The sequence below is a fragment of the Vanessa cardui genome, chromosome 21 (genome assembly GCF_905220365.1).
Source record: "Vanessa cardui chromosome 21, ilVanCard2.1, whole genome shotgun sequence".
Taxonomy (NCBI): Eukaryota; Metazoa; Arthropoda; class Insecta; order Lepidoptera; family Nymphalidae; genus Vanessa; species Vanessa cardui.
This window is the reverse complement of record NC_061143.1, coordinates 6,512,813-6,537,846: the sequence shown is the minus strand read 5'-3', so window position 1 is coordinate 6,537,846 and position 25,034 is coordinate 6,512,813. Positions and strand designations below refer to the sequence as shown.

Sequence of the window (25,034 nt, the reverse complement as noted above, 5' to 3'; positions counted from 1 at the left end):
GACAGAAAAAGCGATTTTGTTTTGTACTATTTAGTGATTATGCACCAAAACTTGTTTGGTTATTCTGTTTGATAGACAGAGTTTTTAGATATTTGATTCATTTAAGCAAACAGCAGAGAATTTTCATTTTATTCGTGTTAGTTAAATAGTTAATTTTAAAAGAGAATACTCAAACTAAAATCAAGAAGAAAAATGTATAAATAAACGGGAAAATACGCTCATAAACTAATTTAATATTGTACAGCGGTCGTTGAACTCATTCTGAATTGTAATATTATAAGGATCATATCAACACTATTGCGTTAAAATTTAAATTAACATAAATATAGCACCTAGGCTAAGCTAATATATATTTTTAATGTATATACAATGTTAATCTAGTGTTAAGGAAAATAGATTTTTTTTTTCATACGCAATTTCTGTAATGGTCGTAAAAACACTTCTAGTAAAATAAGATAGTTGGATAATAATTAAGTATTATCAAAAAATACAAAGTAATCCATACGACTACTTTGTACATATTTTATGTTACATTCAATCATTATGTATTTATTTTAGGGCAATACCTAATAAGGTATTGCCGTAAAATGTACTGGCAATACTACTTTACTTCTATAGTGACATTTTCATGTCAATAGGAATTGCAGCAAAACCTCTTCCGGTTGTCTAGCTATCGATTGAGGTTGTTCAATAATTAGAATTTTTAAAGACCAAATTCGCTATGCCATTTTTCTGATTAAAATTATTTGGAGTATTTAAAATTGTGTGTGTAGTAAATAAGAAGAGGTATGTATGAATTTTTTGACTGTCTAGATTACGTAAAAACTAAAAAACATTTTGTTTTGAGTTTCAAATTAATGTTTTTTAAAAAAATCAATTTATGTTGTCTTGTCAAAAAAACTGAACATGTTTTTTATTATTATGTCTTTGTATTAAACATACCGTAATCAGTATTTTTAAATAATGCCGAAGAGAGACAGATTCAGTTTTTTCGTGAATGAAATTGTCTTTATCATATATTTTTTTTAACGATATAGAGTTGTTCATTTTAGACAAGGACAATATTTTTTGGAAACAGTAATATTTTTAGCAAAAGTATCAATTAATAATAGCATCATTTAGTACAGAAAAAGTTTATCAACTTATTAATATCTCAGAAAATTTTCAGGAAATAATAAGTAACATTTATTAAAACATACTTACTACTACTTATTAAATACTTTACATTTAACCTTGCAGTCACCTAAAAGAGTTCTAAATTCTATTTATAGGCCTTAATTTTAATAAAAATTTAACCTGCCTACTTATAAAGTATAAAGAATGAAATGTATTTGTATAATCCTACTACTGTTTGGATTAGTCGATTTTTTTTTCAATTTTTTTTGTTTGTTCAGGTATTTAAAAATTAAGAATGAGTGGTAACAAACCAAATGCACCACCCCCGCAACAGTTTAAGTAAGTATATATTATTTTTAAGTGTGTGCCTATAAAATTATGGATATTTTAATCGTAATTTTAAAAAAATCCCTTTTAAATATACTGATCAAATACTATTAAAATTAAATATTGCTTTGAGTTCGCTTTCCCATTATCTTTTAATGTAAAACATCATATTTATTGATAATTAATGGTTAATTTTTAAATTTCATACTATTATTTATAAATATTTCAGTTTGAATTAAGGGTGGGCTTACTTATTTCAAAGTTACATGATCAGTTTTGACCCCTTAGGCTATTGTCGTTTCTTCTTATTAATTGAAATATATTTTGTTCAATTGTGTAGTTTTTTTTTTTTAAACAAATATGTGCAATGAAAACACTTCTCAATTAAAAGAATAAACATTTAGTTACATATAATTTAAAAACTTATGTATGAAAATATTTTAATGACCCCACTTTAAAAGGAATATTAAAATGTATACATACTATTTTATATAATGGTTAGTGGGTATGTTAATATTTTATATCAATAGTAAATTAACACCTAATAGACATGTATATAAGAAGATATGTAAATAAAGAACCAGTTTTGCAGAGTAATGCAAATTGACATGTGCTTTTATTTACTGTTCTTTATATATATCACATATGAATTGACATTTGGACTGAGCAACCCCTGCATACATACAACTACATACAACTGTGTATTACAATAAATGTAAACTCATTTAAACAATTTAAGAGGCACATTTGGTCACAGGCACTAGTCACAGTTAATGTGGAACGAATTGTGCTGTACATATATACTATTCTAAAATTAGATTCATTCTAGTCTTGTTAACTTAGTTGAAAATTGATTGGCTAGTTATGTTACGAATTTACATTAATGAGTCAATAATGTTAATAATATTCAATGGTGATTATTCTTAAAAAGATTGCTTGTTTATTATGTTCATTGAATAGAGTAGTAACACATGTATTACAAATTGTAATGAATGAGCTTGTAATAGATTAAAAAGGTCATTTAAATTAACATAAATTACTCCCTATTAGGAACAAAATAAAGTTTAATTTCGTATATAAGCAGTTTGACTTCGTAAATACCATTGTTTTCTGCTAAGTCCTTAAAATAACATTATGTAACAATGTTACTCGCAAAATTTTACATTTGATATTTTTATTTGTCATTTCAATATATTTAAATGTATGCAGTAAATATGTACAAGTGTATGGGGATTTTTCCAGATAAATATGCTAATATTTATATATGATATTTAAAAATAGATAGATGATAGTATTGTATTATATTTTTTAATACTTGACAAGCATTCACCATGGCTTTGCTGGTTAGGGTATTTTATTTTATATATTTCTTCGCAGTCTTGTTGCTGATGTGTAAAATGTGACATTTTTCCTATATTTAAATAAGCAATATATCTTTGATTGGTATAGATTGATACACTTGATTATTATAAGAGATTAATACAACAGTGATCTGATAAGACGTTACACTGGACTGTTATGGGTTCTAAATTATTTTAAAAGGAGAAAAAAAATTAACAAACATTTTACTGGGGTCCTTGCCAGGACTTAACCATAAAACATTTTACAATAAAATAGTTTGTATGACTTTTTGTGATAATATTGTTACCAGAAAAAAACTGCTCTTTAGTAAGCTATGGATGTGAATATAATTAATTATATAAAATAATTATTTTAGTATTTGCAATAAGGATAGTTTATCTTTTTACTGACATTGTAGAATTGTGACTATGAATTATATGATTATTGATTGATATTATTATTACTGAAGTCTGTTCTAAAAGGAACTCACAAAATAAGTGCTATAACACTTTTTGTACTACTTTTTTAAAATTATTTGTATGCTTAAAATTAAAAATAAATGTACAATAGTAGAACACATATTGCATCAAAAATAAATCTGAGAAAGATCGAAATGTTCTACATGAATTTCTTTTAAAATTGTATTAATTGATCATAATATTATGAGTAGCAAGTTCATTTATTACATAAGATGTATTATTTGCATATTACATACTGGCTGTCTGGTATATTGTTACTGGCGGCAGAGGAGGGACGGGTATAGTGGATCATATCGTAATGTGTTATTGTAATTTGATCTTTATATTAACGCATTGAAAGAAAAAACGTCGTCCTTAGTAGCTTAGTAACAGTGGTAATTGCTGAATGATAATATTTAATTCGTAGCATAGTGCCATCAAGTTTTATTGAATTATTTCCAAAAATTTTTAATGACTTAATCGAGTGGCGAATAAAAATAGATAGGTTTTATTTATTTAAATGAAATTTGGATACATCAAAACATTTTCAGTCATTTTGTTTAATGGCCGTGTAAAATTATATAGTATAATTTTCCACGCATATGTAATATCTCTACTGTGCCACCTGAAACACACACCACGCAGACATATAGATGTATGCGCGCTTGTCAATGTTGTTACTGTGTTCTAACTGCCGCGAATATGTCTTACGCTGTATTTGAGTTTGAATATTATGAATTAAATAAAAATATGGATTAGATTTACGAAATGCAGAAACCGAATTTTGCCATCAAAACTAACACAGTATTGTTTTTACGTTATGAGACATCCCTCTGAAGGATTTTTGGCGCATCGTATTATTCTAGTAGGATGTGATGTCGTGCGATAAGTAATATTGGAGGGGCTGAAGATGCTAAGATAGGTGTCCTTCACCTTGCGAGGGCCGTACTCCCTCTGCACTTATGGTTTATTACTCCCTATTATATGAGTTATCTGCCAGTGAAAATCCTGTCAAAATCGGTCCTGCCGCTCCAGAGATTAGCCGGAACAAACAGACAGACAGACAAAAATAGTAAAAAATGTTGTTTTGGCATATGTACCGTGTATAAAGTGTAAAAAGAGCTATTTTAATATTAAAAACAGACACTCCAATTTTATTACATTTATAGATGAAAATGGTTAGATTGGTAAGGCCGACAAGACAAAATAGAGACGGAAAAGATTTCTACCGCCGAACATTAATATTATTCGGTTTGAATAAGGAGTGAGCTCGTGTAACTATTTAATTAAGAGTTAAGTGATGTTAGATCTCTTCATTATATTATTTTTCGTAAAATATTGCGAGTTGCCATAAAACCTTCTATCAGGATGCACACTCTTAGATACGTTCAATTGTATACCTTTGCCTAATTTCGTGAAGAAATTCGGTTTCCGCAATTCATAAGTATACCATTAAATGTAATTTATTATAAATTTTTTTTGACAAACTATTCGCAATAATCGTTTTTACAGATTTTACCTAATACAAATCAAATAACACTGAATATTTTCTTTATCAATTCATATGTATACAACTGATTGATTCTGTTAATTTGAGTTATTTCGATACAGTTACTATTTCGATGTGATAAAGAGATTAAATTTCTTATTAAACCCTATTTTTTTAAAGGAAAATGTCATTTGAAAACTGTAATTTTTGAAATGCTTTGAAATCGGTCCAAAACATACATTTTTTCTCACAGTACACTTTGAAGCCAAATAAATATAAACATATGTGCTTTAAGTGGTAAAAATATATAATTGAAATAACATCAAAAGGTAGCCTATTTGTCCTCAAGCCTTCAAAACAAACTTTTAAAACACGTGCTATCTTAATTGGGTGGTCAGGAATTAGGCATGAGAGATGGTACAGATACATAATATTAGATATTCTTTAGAAGTATCGATTGTAGGTTTTCACGACAAATAATACTGCCTTACATGTAACCATAGTGTACATATTGTACACGATCTAGTAGGTAATCAATTTATTACATTAATCGTTTTTTTATGCTGATTATGATTTGCTCGCATTATTATATCATATATCGATTTAAGATTTTAAATTGACATGGTTATTTTTATTATTACAGTTATTACATACGGTATATTTACTATGTTTTTTTTATTTTTATTCGCACGATACATCGTGAATAAGACATTCGTATACATATAATGTCGTAATATCAAGCTCTACCGAATAAAAATAAAAACCATGGTAAATATCCCGTATTTAATAACTGTAATATATATCGATTTTCGAAAATCCTTACTTCTTACTTTAATTGAAAATGCTTACTGTGTAATGTAATATTCAAGTTATGTACTGTTTCTCTTTTTTAATGATTAATTCTAGAACAAGACGTTTGTTTTCAGTTTGCTACCAAAAATTATCAATGGAGGCATTGCCGGTATTATCGGCGTGTCCGTAGTCTTCCCACTGGACTTGGTGAAGACTCGACTACAGAATCAGACCGTAGGACCCAATGGCGAACGACAATATAAGAACATGTAATTATTGTTTTTTGGTATATTTATTTAACTGATTTATATGGTGAGTATGACCAGGAGGAACTTCTCAAAGATGTCCAGCATAAACAAGACATTTAAATAGTTGGGACAAAAACCTCGTTTCTAGTGGTTGATAAATGCCAAGATTCTGGATTCAAATCACGGGTTGGATAAATAAATTTTGGGGTTTTTCTTTCAAGAAATTCGGTTGCAGTCCAGAGTTTTGGAACTTATCAAATTACACACTCTCTTGTGTCGAATAACCGTTTTCAGTTTTCAAATTAATTCCTTTATCAAGTCTTAAACTCATAATACCTTTTGAATCTAAACGTCAAATCATTGCTACGCAATATGTCATTCTCGTCATCGCTAAAGCAGATTGTCGCTCATACTGAGCACAGGAAAATAGATCTTAAGGGGACCGAACCTTTTCTTACCCCCGACTGTACCAGAAGTATTTTCAGAAGTGTCGGCTTTGATATCACATCGTATCGTGAGAGTGAAGGGGATTGTTAAATAGAGATTACGCTTGCGTAAGCGCACATAATTGCGCAATATCAGAATAAAATTATCGTATCGGGCAAAATATTATCGTCATATATCACCAAGCTAAGACCACGTGGTCGCAGTTAATAAATCATTTGACAATAACTTTATTTTTTTATTTTTTTTATTTTTATGGTATAGGTTGGCGGACGAGCATATGGGCCACCTGATGGTAAGTGGTCACCATTACCTATAGACAATAAAGCTGTATGAAATGTTAACTATTCCTTACAACGTTATTGTGCTACCAACCTTGGGAACTAAGATGCTATGTCCCTTGTGCCTGTAGTTACACTGGCTCACTTACCTTTCAAACCGGAACACAACAATACTGAGTACTGTTATCTGACGGTAGAATATCTGATGAGTGGGTGGTACCTACCCAGATGGGCTTGCACAAAGCCCTACTACCACTAAACATTTAAGAATAATCTTTTAAATAAAACTAGTTATAACGGATTTGAATCGCGTATATTAATTATTTTTGACATCCCGACGTTTCGAGCACTTTACAGCGTTCGTCTACCCGTGACCACGACCACTAGTTTTATTTAAATGTGTAATAATCGCGAAAATTTAAGACAACATTATGAGAATAATCTATTGTTTCGATAGCGTTTATTACCGTGATCTTAAACGTTTTCATCTTGCAGGTTGGATTGCTTCAGACAGACATACAGAGCGGAGGGTTACTTCGGTATGTATCGAGGGTCCGCAGTCAACATCATTCTAATCACTCCTGAGAAGGCAATCAAGCTGGCGGCCAACGATTTGTTTCGTTACCATCTCGCTCTTCCTGATGGGTGCGTATTTCTTGTGATTTAATATGAGCCTATGCGATATTTAAAATTATAGCTCAGAATAGCTTGATATTATATCAGTATGAAAGCGTACTAGACTAGCTTTTTTGGGTATACTTCAAGCTTGTACCCAAAAAAGCTAATCTTTTGTCTTGACACCCTGAGGAGGTTTGAAAGGGTGGCGCGTTTTTGTGTGGATGTTATCGGGGGAGGTTAAGAAGTCGGCGAAATATTGTGGAAGGGGTGGGCGTAGGTAAATTTACTTATTATGATCTTATTGGAAACTAAAAGTATGAATATTTTGTTTTAGCCTATGGCGTTATTCGTTATTAAAATGTAATGACGTAGAATAATAAATCGTTATTGATCAAGCAATGGAAATCCGCTTAAATCATAATGACAGACACACAGATCAGATGACATACGTTTAAGTCTCTTATTTTGGTTTTTACCACACAGTTTGTCAGTGGCACGGTTTATTTAAACAAGGTCGAGGATCGATTGAATACAGCCAATTGAAGCCATAGCGGCAGAGATCGTCGAAAAAGTATTAAAACGTGCGCCTGAAAAAGAAACGGCTATCTATGTTAAGGGAGAATGAAATTCCGCTTATCTGATTACAATTCATGATGATTCATCTCTTTCGAATATGTTTAGATGACTTTAAAGCCAATATTTACCATTTTGAGGGCAGAGATGAAATATATTTTTAAGTAGGCAATATTTGTTACCATCGTATTGTATACTCTTTATACTGGAAATATACATTTTATTAACAACTCTTCCATTTTGCGATCTTAGAGACGTATTACGTAAGGTCAAGATTCGCTTGCTAAAAATAAATAATGAATAAGATTAACAATTGTTCTATATTCGTTTGTTTTCATGGTAAAAGTATTTTGATCGTGCCAAATGATATCATTATTGGAATGTTACATTGCTCGGCTCGACTCCCTCTGCCCTCCTTTAGCTTAGGATTGCTATATAGAACATCCTTTGTATATCCGGGTATATCTAGTAGCCTTGGTTCCTCTTTATTAATAAAAATATTTAAATAAATTCACATTGACATATGTATTCAACAACAACAGCCTGTAAATTCCCACTGCTGGGCTAAATGCCTCCTCTCCCCCTTTGAGGAGAAGGCTTGGAACATATTCCACCAGGCTGTTCCAATGCGGGTAGGTGGAATGCACATGTGGCAGAATTTCTATGAATTTTGTCACATGCACACATGCGGGTTTCCTCGCGATGTTTTCCTTCACCACTGAGCACAAGATGAATTATAAAAACAAATTAAGCACATGAAACAGCGGTGCTTGCCTGGGTCTGAACGAACGCAATCGGTTAAGATGCACGCGTTCTAACCACTGGGCCATCTCGACTATGTATTCGTTAGTTGTTAACTTTAAATGACAAATTATATAAATGATATATATTTTTTAAATATATTGCGTTTTGGTGTAGTAGGAATAGTAGTTGCAGAGCCTAAACAGCTGGGATTAGTGCGTTTAGTTTCATAAAGCATGGAACTTCATTACATTAAGAGAATTATATTGTGAAGTCAAGAATGTACTATATCTTGTGTATATAATTATTTATGCGTAATTATTTATCTTATACCGACCAAACAAGAGCTTATATCTATCAAATCAAATAATTAACAAAAGTCAAAAGCCGGTTGGTTCATTGATTGGAAATACAATCCCTGCTAGTTTGTCGTAAATTATAGTCTCAATGTTTATCATTAAATTTAAAATATCTGCACGTGAGTTTGGCGTTTTTTTTGCATTTGGCATTATGCCCATTCATGAAGGACCATTCTGTATCCAATATGGATTTTCATGTATGTACATTTTTAATATAATCTTGAATTTGTTATCTTCACGCAAGGAGTTAAAAAATATGGGTACAATACAATAGTGAGTTAGTAACACATAAATTAATAAAACAAGTTTTGTTGACATTCAATGAAGCCACATAACACGTTTCCAAAGTAATTTTTTTGTTCATTCTTCGGTTGTTTCTTAATTGATTTGACTCCATTCTAACTTTGAATGACAACTATTGCACGAAAAGCAAAAATTTGTTCCATATTAATTTGGACTTCGACCAATAGTGTTCAAAATAATTAAGAACACTGTGTTAATTGTAATCATTATCTGGCAAGAATTCAATTTTCAAAGTAATACTCCGTGCGTTTAATTAAAAAGAAAAAAAAACCAACAATAAATAGAAAGATGAATGAATCCTAACTATAATTGATAAAAAAAAAAATAAACTCCAATAATATTTGAGCGTCTCATTGTAAGTAGACTATTTATTTTTATTTTTTATTTATTTACTTAGACACACCAACAGCATAACATATACACATACAGTATTCACAATAAGATCTTAAACATCTAAGTCTTAAATACTAATATGTAAGCCACTTAGAGGCGTGTACAACATGCAAAAAACGTATGTTGTATACATATGTATATCTTTAATTTCAATCTAGTTTGGTTTTTACTATCAGCTGATACTTCACCGTGAATCGTACGTCAATTCCAATTACAGGAGGTCTCCAGTTGTGATTATCGATCGCCTGTAAATATTACGCTTATCCGTTAACATAGTCTTAGTGTGCGTGGGAGAGAAAAGTAAAGACAGCAGAAAATACAGATTAAATTGTATTTGTCAAGTTTTCTTTTCCAATTAATTTGACGTGATGCGGTTGGCTTTAAAATATACCTAGTAAAAAGGAAAAATTGTAATCATTATTTTTTGTAGTAGTGCATAATCATTCAATTATGCTTCATCACCTAATAATTGATGTGAATGATAACAGCGGGTGTTAAGTCTAAAATCGTGTTGCCGCCTAAATATAGATAACAAAAATGCGAGATCAATTTCGTATGTGTAAGAATAGCATTATGTATTATCAGTCCTCTCGCACATCAAGATTATTCGGAATCGGTATTGAGTAATAACTGATAAAGTGGAAAATCCCATATTAAGTGCAATGGGAGACTACGTCCAATGTACAGTCGGAGTAAAAAACCTTCGTCAGTTTTCAAATTCATTCCTGTATCAAGTCGAAAGCTCTTAGTATCTTTTAAATCTAAGCATCAAATCATTGTGACGGAATATGTCATTCTCAATCGGTAAAGCAGATCATCGCTCATACTGAGCACACGAAAATAGATCTTAATTTCTTACTCCGACTGTATAATGTACATTTCAATAGCTTGAACAGCCAAGATAAGCAAATCTTAAACATACCTATATTTTAAACGAATTGATAATAACTACAAACAGTTCTTGATTGATATATCTTTAATTATAATACTGTTCAAATGAGTTGATATTACTGTTAAGATAAGTATATTACCTTATTTGTACTTCCAAAGATCCAGTATCAATTACGCTGGCACTCAACACACATTTTTTACAGGAATACATAAATACTACTATAGAAGATAGATACTATTTTTATTATTGACTAGCTGTGCCCGCTACTTTGTACGCGTTTGAATTTAACAAAAAAAATGTATTGTAGCCTATGTTACTCCTTATCATATCACTTATCTGCCAGTGAAAGTCTTGTCAAAATCGGTTCAGCCGTTCCAGAGATTAGCCGGAACAAACAGAGAGACAAACAGACAAAATTGTAAAAAAAAATATATATTTTAGTATATGTACCGTGTATTCATACATATGCATTGGGTAAAAAAGAGCTATTTTAATATTACAGACAGAAACTCCAATTTCATTTTATGTATAGATTATATTAGAAATATTAGATCTCGACAAATAATGACTTGTCAAATCAATGCCAACGTTGTTTATTTTTATTGACTCCTCTCGCCATCGAAATTGATCAAATATTAAGAAAGCGAGCTTCAGGAAACGACTAATATTATATAATCTGCTGTCATAGAGAAAGGGTCGAATTATATCTCACGTTAGATAACAAAATAAGAGTAGGTATGTGACGTATTTAAAAAAAAAACAATAGACTATTTGACTGGTTTTTAAAATCCATTTTATATTATTTAGTAGAGGTTAAGGAAACCAGTAAAAGTTGTTTTTTTTTATTTGTAGTACATATTTGCCGAAAAATTATATACATATTAAAAATTCCATATTTAAACTGCGCGCGAAAAGACTGCTCGGACAATATAGCGCTGCAATGGGGTCGTTGACGTCACTTGCCTGTACTTTAATCTTGTTAATAAATAACCATTATAAAAATTATGACTGATTACAATATTAGACATTTTTTCGCATTGTCAAATAGCCAAGACTAATAGTTTTGTATTCGGATTTTCCTTATGTATTTCTTATTAAAAATAAAACTAATTTAAGATTTTTTAACTTGACTTAATTGATTGAGTAATCTATAATATTATTTCTTTTAACTATAAATATGTGACGTATCCGTGATTACTTTGCTATATACATACGACCTTTTGGATATTTAGACAAAAGAGAATCGCTAAAAATGTGCGGTTTTGAAATGAAAAACGTGTTTTACGTGATGCACGTGATATCATAAAACGGACGTCGTGAATATAAAACCTATGTCGATCTCCGTGGTCGAGTAGTGTGTACACCGATTTTATTAGGTACGCTACTCCGAAGTTGGATTACCCGCCAAGTCGATGTCTAAAACGTTCACTAGTTTTCTATGTTTTCTTGGGTCTGGGTGTTTATGGTACCGTCGTTACTTCTGATTTTCCACATTACAAGTGCTTTAGCTACTTACATTGGGATCAGAGTAATGTATGTGATGTTGTCCAATATTTCTATTTGTAAAACGGAACACACATAATTGAGTATAATGTTATTAATTTGACTTTACAAAATAATGTGAAACTCTGACAACTCTGACTGAAGCAGTTTGTTTTGCAAACTGCAAACATTCTCGAAGCTTCTTGATTACGCTTACCAATGAAATATTTTCAAGCTGATATTAATTAATAGAAGTTTATTAACAAATCATTCAAACATTTCATCACTGCAAGGTTAAGTATTAAGATGCTTATCGTTTGAACTTTAATACCGAACAAATACGTAGGTATTTGTATGAAATTGAAAAAATTACAATAAATACAAATTAAATTTTATTCAATAACGATAACAATTAAGAAATATAAATACATATTTATACACCGATACACGAAAGAAAAAAAGGAATAAAATAATATTTGCCCAAGATCAAAATAGACTTTATTCAAGTGAAGCTACCACCGGTTCGTAAAGTAGATTCTACCGAGAAGAATCGGCAAGAAACTCAGTAGTTACTCTTTTTCAACATTTAAAAAATACAGTCATATTAGTTAAATACAATTATATATGTATGTAATGTATCCTGCCTGGAAGTCAACAGGTAGAGAGTGAAAAAAAACTGATGTCATAATAAAAAACGTATTCATACCCTTAATACAATGTACTGATGTTTCTAATTTTAATATTACTTTAGTAGACCACTAGCGACCCTCCCTGGCTTCGCACGGGTAATCGCTTCAGTATTGTAATACTGATACTAAATATACTACAGAATTTGTTTATTTACGACATCACATTAGAAACTTCTAAAATTATCAGTGTTTCTTTACTATATTGTCCATACATTATATACAAAAACATTCCTCTCGAATCACTCTATCTATTAAGAAAAGCCGCATCAAAATCTGTTACGTAATTTTAAAGATCTAAGCATACATAGGGACAGACAGCGGTAAGTGACTGCTTTATGCTATGTAATGAAGTTATTATACTCCCATATACAGATCATTACCAATAGTGCGGCAGATGGCTGCTGGCGGTATGGCGGGCGCGTGTCAAATCGTGATCACGACTCCCATGGAGTTGCTGAAGATTCAGATGCAGGACGCGGGAAGAGTCGCAGCGCAAGCTAAAGCCGGTGAGAGCGATGTAAAGTAAAGTAAAAGTAAAGTAACAGCCTGTAAATTTCCCACTGCTGAGATAAGGCCTCCTGTTCCATTAAGGAGAGAGCTTGGAACATATTCCACCACGCTGTTCCAATGCCTGTTCGTGGAATGCACATGTGGCAGAATTTCGATGAAATTAGACACATGCAGGTTTCCCTCGCGATGTTTTCCTTCACCGCCGAGCACGAGATGAATTATAACACAAATTAAGCACATATATAAAGTTCTTGCCTGGGTTTGAACCCGCAATCATCGGTTAAGATGCACGCGTTCTAACCACTGGGCGAGAGTGATGTGATGCTTAATAATCCTAGCGCTTAGACTTGGCGATTCCCCGATTAAATTTGTGGTGGCAGATGATATAAAATTTGATTACGTAATCACATAAATCATGATATTAATTTGACATTCTATGTAATTCGTTTCTATCTACTATATTAAAGTACGGCGGCGTACCGGTGATAGTTTCGTCATTTGGGGCGATGACATTGAAATGACGTAGTTTGATTGATGTTATATATATAGTTTTATTTATATTTTGGCTCGCAGTTTTATTTATCTTGATTCTTTAACATAAGTGTAACAACAATCTATACTAATATCATAAATGCGAAAGTGATTCTGTCTGTCCGTCCCTCTTTCACGAACCAAATCGCTGAATTCCAAATGAATTAAAATTGAATTCCAAAAAAAGGACATAGGCTACTTTTTTGCCTAACACATGCTTTTTTTTTTTGTTTTTATGGTATAGGTTGACGGACGAGGATATAGGCCATCTGATGGTAAGTGGTCACCATCACCCATACACAATGACGCTGTAAGAAATACTAAGTATTCCTTACATCGGCAATGTGCCACCAACCTTGGGAACTAAGATGTTATTTCCCTTGTGCCTGTAGTAACACTAGCTCACTCACCCTTCAAACCGGAACACAACAATACTGAGTACTGTTATTGGGCGGTAGAATAAATGATGAGTGGGTAACCTACCCAGATGGGCTTGCACAAAGCCCTACAACCAAGTAAAGAAACAAGAAACATGACAGCCAACGCCCTAAAACGGGAGCAAAGCCGCGGGCGACTACTGGCCGGTTATAAGTGCTTAGAAATACTTTTTAATATTTAAAAGAAAAATATGAATTTTCTTTCCAGAGGGTCGCAAATTCGAGCGCATAACGGCGATGCAGCTGACGCGCCAGCTTCTCAAAGAGCGCGGTATCTTCGGCCTGTACAAGGGAGTGACCGCGACCGCCGCTCGGGACGTGTCGTTCAGTATCGTGTACTTCCCGATGTTCGCCACGCTCAGCGACCTCGGACCCCGGGAGAAACCTAATGATCCTCCACCATTCTGGTAACTATAGAACATACTTTATCTCTTTCACACGATTTTCAACTGTATTGTTATTGATTCTTAATAATTAATCTTCTTCTTTCTGAACCGGTGTTAGTTTCACTGAATTTTTAAATGACGATCCAAAAGTGCTTGTAAGTCTTTTACAAGCCATGGGCCACGTCTCCCAAGAAGACGACAAAAATGATTTCCAGCGAAGATCTGCTGATGTTTAGTATAAAATATAAAACGCCAAAATGTAATTTAATATAAAATGTAAAAAAAGGCACGGACATCTGCAATCCTGTGGATGTTGTAAATTAAATAAAAAAAAGAACACAATTACCATCACTACATAACATTAATAGGTTACAAGAATATTTCAATACATAGAGGGTTAATTAGTACGTATGTATGTAAGAACAGTAAATACCACGACCGATACAAACAGACTCGACCTTAATCGACCGACAGTAAACCGAACATTAAACCGTTACTTTTTTTTGTGTGTTGTGTTGTGTATTGCTGTTGGCCTTACTGGCCTTCACAGCGTCACCTGACTTTCGGGCGAGAACTAATGTCCCCTGCCCTGAGGTTGAGCGCGGGGCTCTAAATTAAAACTAAATTAAAACAAAAGTTCGTCCTGAGGGTGTCTCCTATGAGATCGCACCTCGGCTCAGAACGAAATCGGTGGAGAGTGATTCTAACACTGAGTGAATTTACTGACGTCTCGGCCGCCTCCGAGACGTCGCATAACTGGGTCCTCGTTTCCGCCGGCGGAAACGCTGTGGGTGTGTGGTGTGTAGTGTGTTATTCCCTACAAATGGTTTGTTTGCGATAGTGAGGCTATCGTCTGTGTCGTTCAGGACGTGCATAGGTCGCCTGAGTCTATTCGGAATATTACCTCTTCGAGAGGTGTATCGGCACGAACCGTTACTAAGCGTTCTGCCGTATTTATGTGATTCCGCTCGGTCCTGTTTGAGAAGAGGGTAGTTCTTGTATATATTAATTGTTTCCAGGTGGTCTTTCCTCTCCGGCTGCGCTGCTGGTTCCACTGCCGCGTTAGCTGTCAACCCTATGGACGTTGTCAAGACTCGCATGCAGACCATCACAAAGGGCTCCAACGAGAGACAGTACACGTCCATAGTGGATTGCGTCACGTGAGTTTATTTTTCTCTTTACTAATACAAGAAATTCACGCTTGTCACCAATGCCGATTTGGAGTAGATTACTAGTCTCTAGACTAGTAGTCTACTCCAAATCGTACTAACGTAAAATATACTAGAGTAATAACGTAATAACGTAATAGATACTAGAGTAGATACTTAAAGCCGTCCGACTAAGCTTGTCTGAAGTGTGCGCTGTCCAAAAGCTTAACGTGCTACTACTCTAATTTGTTGTAGTGCACTTATGCCATTATTAAATAAAAACATTTTAGTGTTCTAAATCAAGGCAATTGAGGTATTGAAAGAGTCGAGATGGCCCAGTGGTTAGAACGCGTGCATCTTAACCGATGATTGCGGGTTCAAACCCAGGCCAGCACCGCTGTTTCATGTGCTTAATTTGTCTTTATAATTCATCTCGTGCTCAGCGGTAAAGGAAAACATCGTAAGGAAACCTGCATGTGACAAATTTCATAAAATTCTGCCATATGTGTATTCCACCAACCCGCATTGTAACAGCGTGGTGGAATATGTTCCAAACCTTCTCCTCAAAGGGAGAGGAGGCCTTTAGCCCAGCAGTGGGAATTTACAGGCTTGTTGTGGTATTATTCACCTAAATGCTCCTGAGTAATTTTTAAATATTTATTATGTTCAAGAATAACTGGGGTGACATGAAAAGATGACACGCTCGGTTTTCATACAATCTAATGAACATATGGTATCTAGCCTACTCTAAATCTTGTGTGAAACTGCGAAGTGTAGCTACATAAATAATCATTTTGTAAAGTTACCTGAAACGCGTTGCGCCTTCTGGAATTTTTTTTATTCATATTGCAGTAGTACTTTTTCCATTGCTTATTACAAAAAAATATTCTAATTTATTTATAAATATAGTAAAACGTAAATGATGTGTAAAGTTTGAAAAATTATAATTAGTAGTAATTTAGCAAAATATTCAGTTTTAGTTATTGTTTTAAGTGTTTGACAATGCCATGAACTGTTTATATAAAGTTAATTTTCAAATCGTAGAGAAATTTTCAAAAGTATAGGTAGAAAGTTATTTGATTTAATTTTTCAGGAAAACTATGATGCAGGAAGGTCCAACGGCATTCTTCAAGGGAGGGGCTTGTCGAATGATAGTAATTGCGCCACTGTTCGGCATAGCGCAATCTATTTACTACATAGGATTAGCCGAAAACTACCTCGGCATCAAATAAAAAAAACCAGCAGTATAAAACTTGCCCCGCCTGTAATAAGTTTGCATCCGTACCCCACAACACAGTAACAAAACATTTATTTTAAAAAAACGCACATGTATATTTTTTTATTGCTTAGCATTTATAAAAACAATATGGCGGCAGGCAAAGGTATAGATAAAATATTCGTTAGATTTGTAGTGTTTTGAGATGGACTTTATAAAGAGAGTTTGGCTGATAAATTGAATGCACTCGTCAAATATATCTAAATACAAAATGGTTCCATTTTTGAAATTAGCTTTTTTTTAATTTTACTCAATATAAAATAGTGCGTGTAATTTTAGTTCGGTCACATTGCTCCATGTCTCAAGTTTTAATATTATGTATTTCGAAGGACAAAGACACTATTTTTGTTTAATTTAAATTAAGAATGTGTTATATTTTTTAATTAGCAAATTTTTAGGTTAATTTATAGTAAATTAATTTTGTGTAGTCACGTTGAACATGACTCAGTTTTAATTATAATGTTTTATTATTAAAAATTAACTTTAATATTTGTGCTGTGCGATTAATGTTTTAACTTATGAATATTTAATATTTAATTTATTTGTCGATTTTTTAGGCAGTATATTGTTTATCGGAATAGAAAAAAATATGTCTTTTTTAAATTAATTATCTATAACTTTAAATATTCATGGTTATTTTGAAAACTTACAAATTTAAACACAAAGCAAAATTTTCTGTGTGTTGCATATAAAATGCTTGTTATATTAATGATGAATTTATTTTTGTATGTCAGTAGGAGTTCTATGAAACTTTAAAGTGACATTTATTTGAACTGGCAATACAATAATGTATCTTTCAAAACGGCCATTTTTAAATAACACAATGTTTTTCGCTTCTCAGTTACAGTTTCTATATGTTTTCTAATCTAACAATAATATTACCGTTTGACATGATTTCTGAATATTAATAATCACACTAGTATGTACTGGTCGATATTAATGGGATGAGTATTGTTGAAATGGCAGTCATACCTCTCTTTCTAACATATGACAAAAAAGTTAAGATTTAAAGAGCTATATGTTACAAAAATTAATCAAAACATCTGTTTAAAATTCCAAATATAAGAGAAATGGATACATTATTGTAACTTCAGGCGTTTAGTTGCTGCACTTAGCTGTTACTTGTTGATATTATAGGGTATACTCAGCATGTAATGTTTTTTTACACCGGGTGATATATAATGCTTAGTCCCCAGCTAGCTTTGGTTTTTGATAAATTGTGTGCATTTAATTTTTATAAAGATTTATTAATTTTATTAGAATAGATAACGCCTTGGGCATCGTAAATTATACTGCCGTGAAAAACAGACTACAATATACAATGTTTTTTTTTTAATTGTATAACGAAAATGAATTCAATGCCAGATAAATTAATTATTCGTTATTGACATCTATTTCGACGGAATATAAGGTATTAAAACGAATACGTGTAATATAAGAGCTTATCCAAAGGGTAACATATATGTTTGTATAATGATTGATCGCGTATTCATACCGTTCCTATATGACATAAATCCTTTTTGTCCAAAGACATAATGATACTGAATCAGAATGAAACTTAGTGAACATATTAACTCTTTAAACAAAAATAATGTTATTTTTTTACTGGCAACTCCTGATTGCCGTATAATTGATATTATTAAATATATTAATATAGCTTCAAAGCTATCGTCTTTCCACTAATTGTGTGACATTTATGTGGTCTTATAAATGTATCGATGTGTAATTATATGTACGTTCTCGGTTTCGATGTCGTTCAATTACCGATTTGACAATAATAATAATAAAATTATATCAGACGTAATCGTAAGTATTGTAAGTGTTGATTAGACATCTTCCTCTAGATAGTAATCCGTGTCAATTCAAAAGTTTATTATGAAGTCGATTATTGTGTCCATTAATTACAAATGATATAGCAGGAGAAGTGACTTCTTAATTTAACCTGTTAGTACGTTCCGTAAATAAACCGAATCCAGTCAAAAGAGAATAGATTACGTTAAATAAATTGTATATTATCTGTAAAATATATTTTTATTACCAATGTCTGCTCATGTTTACCATATTACTCAAACAAGCAATTAAATTTAATGTTTTGTCATGTTTATGAAGCTTTGCGTAACATTCTGTATAATAACTAAATACGTATTAATACGCCTTTTAAATTGATATTAAATTAAATTAATATTTTGTTACGTATATTTATAATCTGTTGCTACGGGAAGTGCCAATAAAAGACAAAACATTAGCTAGTCATTTATACGTATAAATTATGTTAATTAAAAATTCCGTTTAATTCCAATAATAATAAACTTAATTTCGCTATTTAGTGAAATTGATTTCGTCCTTAGCGACAATAAATTAGTCCATGCTTTAGCTTGCTACTATAATTTGGATATTTAAATATATATTGTCAAATAGACAATACTAGATATGATTTGTTTTAAAAATGTTTAGTTAGATATCGTATTCAAAATATACAAAATAAAATATGAAATAATAAAATCGATGTTCGTGGAATGTAGTCATGGTATTATAATGGCGTCATGCTTCCGTTACTTTAAATTGAAACTGTTTTAGATATAGATGTTCAATAAATTATTATTAAAGTTGTCTATGGTTTTTTATTCACAACTCCATTGGTCTACTTAAGAATACAAACTATTTAAAGTTTTTTTTTTAAATAGATGTATACAGACTTTTTTATTTATTAGGGTAGGGTATTGATATTATAATGTTAAGATATTTAAATATTTTTTTATTATTCTTATTGTAATACATCAACATATCGTTTTTCAGTCAAATTAGTATATGTATTTTATTTACTATATAACAGTATTTTTATCAATGGTAACTTTCGACATAGATTAATATTTATCAGCATTACCAAAGACAAATTGATTTTCAGGGAACCCTGTTGCTCCTGTATTGTATATGGCAAATAGAGAGCCAGCTTCTGGCTCCTGAGCCTTTTGAACTGGACTGAGACCACGACTACTTGTGGTCACATAGAGAACAGAATAATCATATCCTCCCCACATCACCGAAGTCACCTGACTGGCTGGTATCTTGTGTTGTTCCATTAATTTACCAGCTCTTGAATCTATTTTGATAACCTAAAAATATTAATATCAATTTACATATTCGCTCATAGCTTCGATTGTTGCTTCACTTAAGATATTAAATTACGATTCAAAAGTGCTTGTAAAAGGCTACTTCAATAAAGTATGTTCTGATTTTAATGCATATGACTTTTAAAATATATCTTGAACTGTAAGATCCTGGATTAGGAAACCCTGACAAACTCCTTAATATTTATTTGAAATGTATTAATTTATTAATTATGATATTACCAGTCCGCCGCCATAACACGCTACCCATAGATTTCCATCTCTGTCAATAGTCATGCCATCGGGAACACCAGTGACGTTGTTTGCTTGGAAACTGAACAATACTCTTCTATTTTCTGAAATGTATATTATAATATTAAATTACTTTTCTTTTTCGTTATTAAATATATAAATTTTACCATTTTAATGATAGGAATTACTAATTTCCATACAAGTTATGTTGTGTTATATTAGACATTTAATATTGGAGTGTTTGTCATTTTGTTTCGTAATTTTCAACCGACTTCAAAAAAAGGAGGAGGTTCTCAATTCGACCCGTATGTTTTTTTTCTATGTCTTTTATGCGCCAACTCCGCCAATTATGAACCGATTTGAACAAATCTTTTACTATTAATAAAATTTAATATAATTAAAATAAATTAATCTTTTTTTAGGTAATACCTCAAGGGTGGTCCCATTTAGATTTAATAATAAAAAAAACCCCCAGGGGTGGAAAATTGGGGACGAACTTTTTCATACGCAATATCTCCGCCGATTACAAACCATTTGAAGTCAGTTTTATTTTTTTAAAAAGTTAATTATGTGAAAAAATATAGGTACTAGCTAAGTCTTTCTTTTAAAACATATTGTATTACGTATGCTTCAAAATGAATTTTTTTTTTTAAATATTCACAAAACTAATTAAAAAAAATTAAAAGAAGCTCTTTCAAATTAAGCAACCAAATAATTAAAATAAAATTATAGTAAAAGTATCAATTTGGGCATCAAATAATGAAACAAGAACATTCTCGAAACAAAAAAAAATTACTTACTAATAGTACCAGTTTCTAAATCGAAATTGAATACATCAATGTTTCTTGTGGTCGAGTCGATATAAAACATGAATTTATTATCTGCAGTCCAAGCTAGACCGTTCGACACAGAGACCGGCCGTACTTTTGTATCAGGATTAATATAATTGTTCTCTGTTATCATGTATAGTGATCCTTGATCTTTTTCCACTGATCCCATTTCTTCTTTACCCATTGTTCCTATATTAAAAAAAAATAATAACAAACTTATTATTAAGGTTAGTTTTTGTTTTTTAAAGCTTGTTCTCGTCAATCTTAATCGCGAATGAGATAGGGCTTCGAATTTTTATCGATGATATTATTTGGATTTAAAACAAGTACTTGTGGATATATATACATAGCATATATATGAAGTAATAAATAAGGAAAAAATATGCCAATATAGTAATAATAAAAATAAGTATATTTTCTTATCGTCCATCCATCTTGACGACCTCCGTGGTCGAGTGGTGTGTGCACCGGTTTTCATGGGTACGTCACTCCGAGGTCCCGGGTTCGATTCCCGGCTGAGTCGATGTAGATTATCATTAGTTTTCTATATTGTCTTGGGTCTGGGTGTTTGTGGTACCGTCGTTACTTCTGATTTCCCATAACACAAGTGCTTTAGCTACTTACATTGGGATCAGAGTAATGTATGTGATGTTGTCTCATGTTTATTTATATTATATCTATATTTTTATATACAAGCGACCCGCACTGCCTTCGCACGACTTTATAGCTATCAGGAATAATGTAACCAACTAACAGTGAGAAAAAAAATTAAATTGATACCTAATGCGTTCCGGAAATTACACCCTACATACAAATACACATGTTTTACCTTTTATATTATTAGTATAGATATCACTTAAATACACTATGTTATTGCACTATATTTATGCTGCTTATATGTTACTATTGCATTATTATTGATTTTAAAATTTAAAAAAGTCTGTCTTGTTTCGAATTTTGTAATATAGATAAAATAAATCTTACCAAGCCAAAGCCTTCCTTTAGCGTCAACTTTTCCATCATTACATCTATTGTCAGGTAAGCCGATATCGACTGCACTCAGTAGTCTTAGTGACGTATCTTCATCCTTCGCATCCCACGACAGAAAGTATAGTTCCGTTCTAGACGTCACTATCACTAACTTGGGATAATCTTTTACTCTTATTACAATACTAACTGGACCATATCCTGTAATGATAAAAAAAATATATTTAATGTCTAAAATCCAAAACAAAAAAATAAGCTCTATATTTATTAGATTGTTTTGTTGTAAACACTTTTTGTAAAAAAAAATTATAGTAATACATTTTTCCAGGTTTTCCACAGCAAATTTGTGACTTTTTCCACTTAATATTCAATTTGTATGCTGAAAATGACCTTTCGACGTAAACTGACGTTACCGGACAAAACTTGAAATTTGGCGCAATTCCTGCAGATACCTCTTCAGGAAGAGTTTGTCCGGTACCGTTGACGAAGGCTTCAATTTTCTTTATCCCGTCAAGACCGGGGTTTATTATAGTACAAGCCTAACATGTGTCTCTACGGAAATAAGCACTGGTAATGACGGAATACCCCAATATGCAATAACGCTTTAAAAATAGTATTATATGTATTTGCATATGCAAATATCCAAATGCATATAATCCGATGTCTACTAATCACTAATGCTTTGATGAAACTCAGTTACAAGATTTGGCACACGCATACGACTAAGTGAAGAAAAAAAAGACTTGTAAAAGTATATATAGTTGTAGTAGATTCGATTAAAATTCAAATTTACTTTAAGAAATTAATAGGATCTGATGTCACGTAAGAAAAAGGGGAAGGTTCTCAGATCTATCCCTCTTTCGGGAACTTATACAAGAATACCGAGCGATTTGCTGATGAATGACCAGGCTCTTTTCTTTGAAGGTTTCAAAAATCGAAATTTTGCGTATAAAACTTAGAATTCTGACATTATGTTCGAAAGCGAAATTCAACGTTCGGGATTTATCCAAACATGGGAATGTTTGGATAAATCCCGAACGTTGAATTGTCAAATCATGAAAAATGTCAAATCAATAGAATTCCAAACGTGCTATTAGTAGTAGGTACCTTTTATATACAGTACAACTATTTGTGCAAAACAAATTTATTTTTATAAGAATATACATTTTTTTTTTTATAAAAACCAGTTCATTACAAAAACGTCTTTTTAATTTATTTTTAAATTAACGTACGCAAATAAGTTTTAAAAAATTATCGTATGATTGCAATACTTAATAACTGAACTTAACCGCAATAGATAAAAAAAGTATTTCACAGATAAAGAATTTTTTTTTTCCATTAGTCTTTACGATGGTTATTTTTAATGACTGGATAAGTATCAAATATGTATATCAAAAGCGTATGGAATCATCAAGACTATTTTTCTGTTAGATACTTGAGATATACATACTTATGGATTTATGATTAGGAAAAGTTCGAATACAAGGAGACCGGGAGACTAGACAACGGCGCAAAACATGTTATTTAAACTTGTACATATATGTGCACCAACACATGTGTAATTTCCCTAACTCTCATTATCCGATAATAAGGCCAATCGAACACGATCTGTGGCTTTATACCTAATAATGTAGGTCATGCACACACGAGGGAATCAAAAATATATAGGTATTTTACGTCATTTGCCACACAGGATTAATTATATTTTATTAAAATATTATATATACCTATGTCCTTTCTAGTGACATTTCCCGTGTCCACGTCAAGTCTATAAACCTTTTGCTGCGAAATGTCGACCCAATACAGAGCTCCTTCATCCTTTGCAAAGTGTGGACCTTCGAAGTGTTCCCCACCACGATATACCTATAAAAGATAAATGTTGTCAGGATTTATGAAACTGAAATCTCGTACGATGTCGTGATCTCGTATGAATGGTTTTTCTATAGAAAATGAAAATAGCCATCCCTGCAAGATATCCCTAGAAATGTTTCCGTAAACACAATAACAACTACACTGTCTATTTCCTGATCCTCATAATACTATGAGAATTTAAATCGATATGAAAGACCGGAAAGATTTCAGGCATATACATATCACAGTTCTATGTGGTTTTTTAAAAAAAAACATTTTATCACATATGGGATTTGAACTTTGGATTTGAATTTGGAAGAAGAAATATTTCAAACAAACCAATGAGGTTAGAAGAAATACGTAAAAATAATGAATAAAAAAAATATAAACGTTTATACAATAAGATTTTAATTAACGTGTGACAAGGTCGAAAAGTTACTGAGAAAGCTTCAATATCGTTATAAACTTGGTAGTGATTATAATACTTATTCAGCCTTAACACAAATACTATTTATTAAAATTCCACTAAAATATATATTACTAACGTACTTACATTCTTTATAAGTGGTGTAGTTGACCTGAATGCACCTACGGATATGATCACTAAGAACACAGTCAAAACAGTAATTTTTATCCACATGTTTGTATTCACAATAATTTTGCGTGTGCAATTCGTAAAAACGTCTCACTTGTCTCGCTGCTACTCGTTCAATGCTTAGATGTTGCTTAATACGATACAAGAGCTGTGCAAACAGGAGTTCGACCTTTAATTTCATCATTACACGAGATTCAATTACTGGTTATAGTGCATGTTAAATTCATATAATATAATATTGACTACTTTTGTTTCAAAACGTTGTGTTCGTTTGGGAAATGTTACAAAAATAAGTGTTAAGTATTACGTTAACATTATATAGGTACCACAAGAAATATACATATCTAATTCATAGCAAACCTGATTCTAATAAGCATGGATTTTATAGGTATTAAATAAAAACCGTATGCTATATAATACAATATTTTTGTAAAATGTTAGTTTAATCAAACGGATAAAAATAAACATTTTTCAGTATCAAGCTTTAATGTTAAAACGTTAAGCGGTAGATCTTTTTTTTAAATAGCTGTAGAATCTTTTCACATTTTCTTTACAAATGATTTGATACGGATCAGCGG

At 31.8% G+C, this 25,034-nt stretch overlaps 2 protein-coding genes across 2 annotated transcripts; one reads left to right on the top strand and one right to left on the bottom strand.

Moving 5' to 3' along the window:
* The first annotated feature begins 617 nt into the window (after positions 1-617).
* LOC124538756 (mitochondrial glutamate carrier 1-like) lies at positions 618-19,688 on the top strand. Its single transcript, XM_047115938.1, has 8 exons — positions 618-786; positions 1,395-1,455; positions 5,658-5,792; positions 6,992-7,141; positions 12,919-13,052; positions 14,233-14,431; positions 15,430-15,570; positions 16,652-19,688. Exons 2-8 carry the CDS (start codon positions 1,412-1,414, stop codon positions 16,788-16,790), a joined length of 942 nt encoding a protein of 313 aa, XP_046971894.1. The 5' UTR covers positions 618-786; positions 1,395-1,411; the 3' UTR covers positions 16,791-19,688.
* Positions 19,685-24,586, bottom strand: LOC124538755 (regucalcin-like). The gene is made up of 6 exons (XM_047115937.1): positions 24,415-24,586; positions 23,738-23,873; positions 22,008-22,211; positions 20,994-21,212; positions 20,185-20,297; positions 19,685-19,947 (listed from the first exon to the last, which is right to left on the bottom strand). Exons 1-6 carry the CDS (start codon positions 24,499-24,501, stop codon positions 19,699-19,701), a joined length of 1,008 nt encoding a protein of 335 aa, XP_046971893.1. The 5' UTR covers positions 24,502-24,586; the 3' UTR covers positions 19,685-19,698.
* Positions 24,587-25,034: the final 448 nt, after the last annotated feature.

Excerpts from the sequence above, each read along its gene's own strand:
- LOC124538756 (XM_047115938.1), top strand. The coding sequence starts at position 1,412 with ATGAGTGGTAACAAACCAAATGCACCACCCCCGCAACAGTTTAA. Across the intron at positions 7,142-12,918 it reads CATCTCGCTCTTCCTGATGG|ATCATTACCAATAGTGCGGC; the intron begins GTGCGTATTTCT and ends TCCCATATACAG. Across the intron at positions 14,432-15,429 it reads AATGATCCTCCACCATTCTG|GTGGTCTTTCCTCTCCGGCT; the intron begins GTAACTATAGAA and ends AATTGTTTCCAG.
- LOC124538755 (XM_047115937.1), bottom strand. The coding sequence starts at position 24,501 with ATGTGGATAAAAATTACTGTTTTGACTGTGTTCTTAGTGATCATATCC. Across the intron at positions 21,213-22,007 it reads TAAAGGAAGGCTTTGGCTTG|GAACAATGGGTAAAGAAGAA; the intron begins GTAAGATTTATT and ends TTTTTAATATAG. Across the intron at positions 20,298-20,993 it reads TTTAGAAACTGGTACTATTA|AAAATAGAAGAGTATTGTTC; the intron begins GTAAGTAATTTT and ends TATACATTTCAG.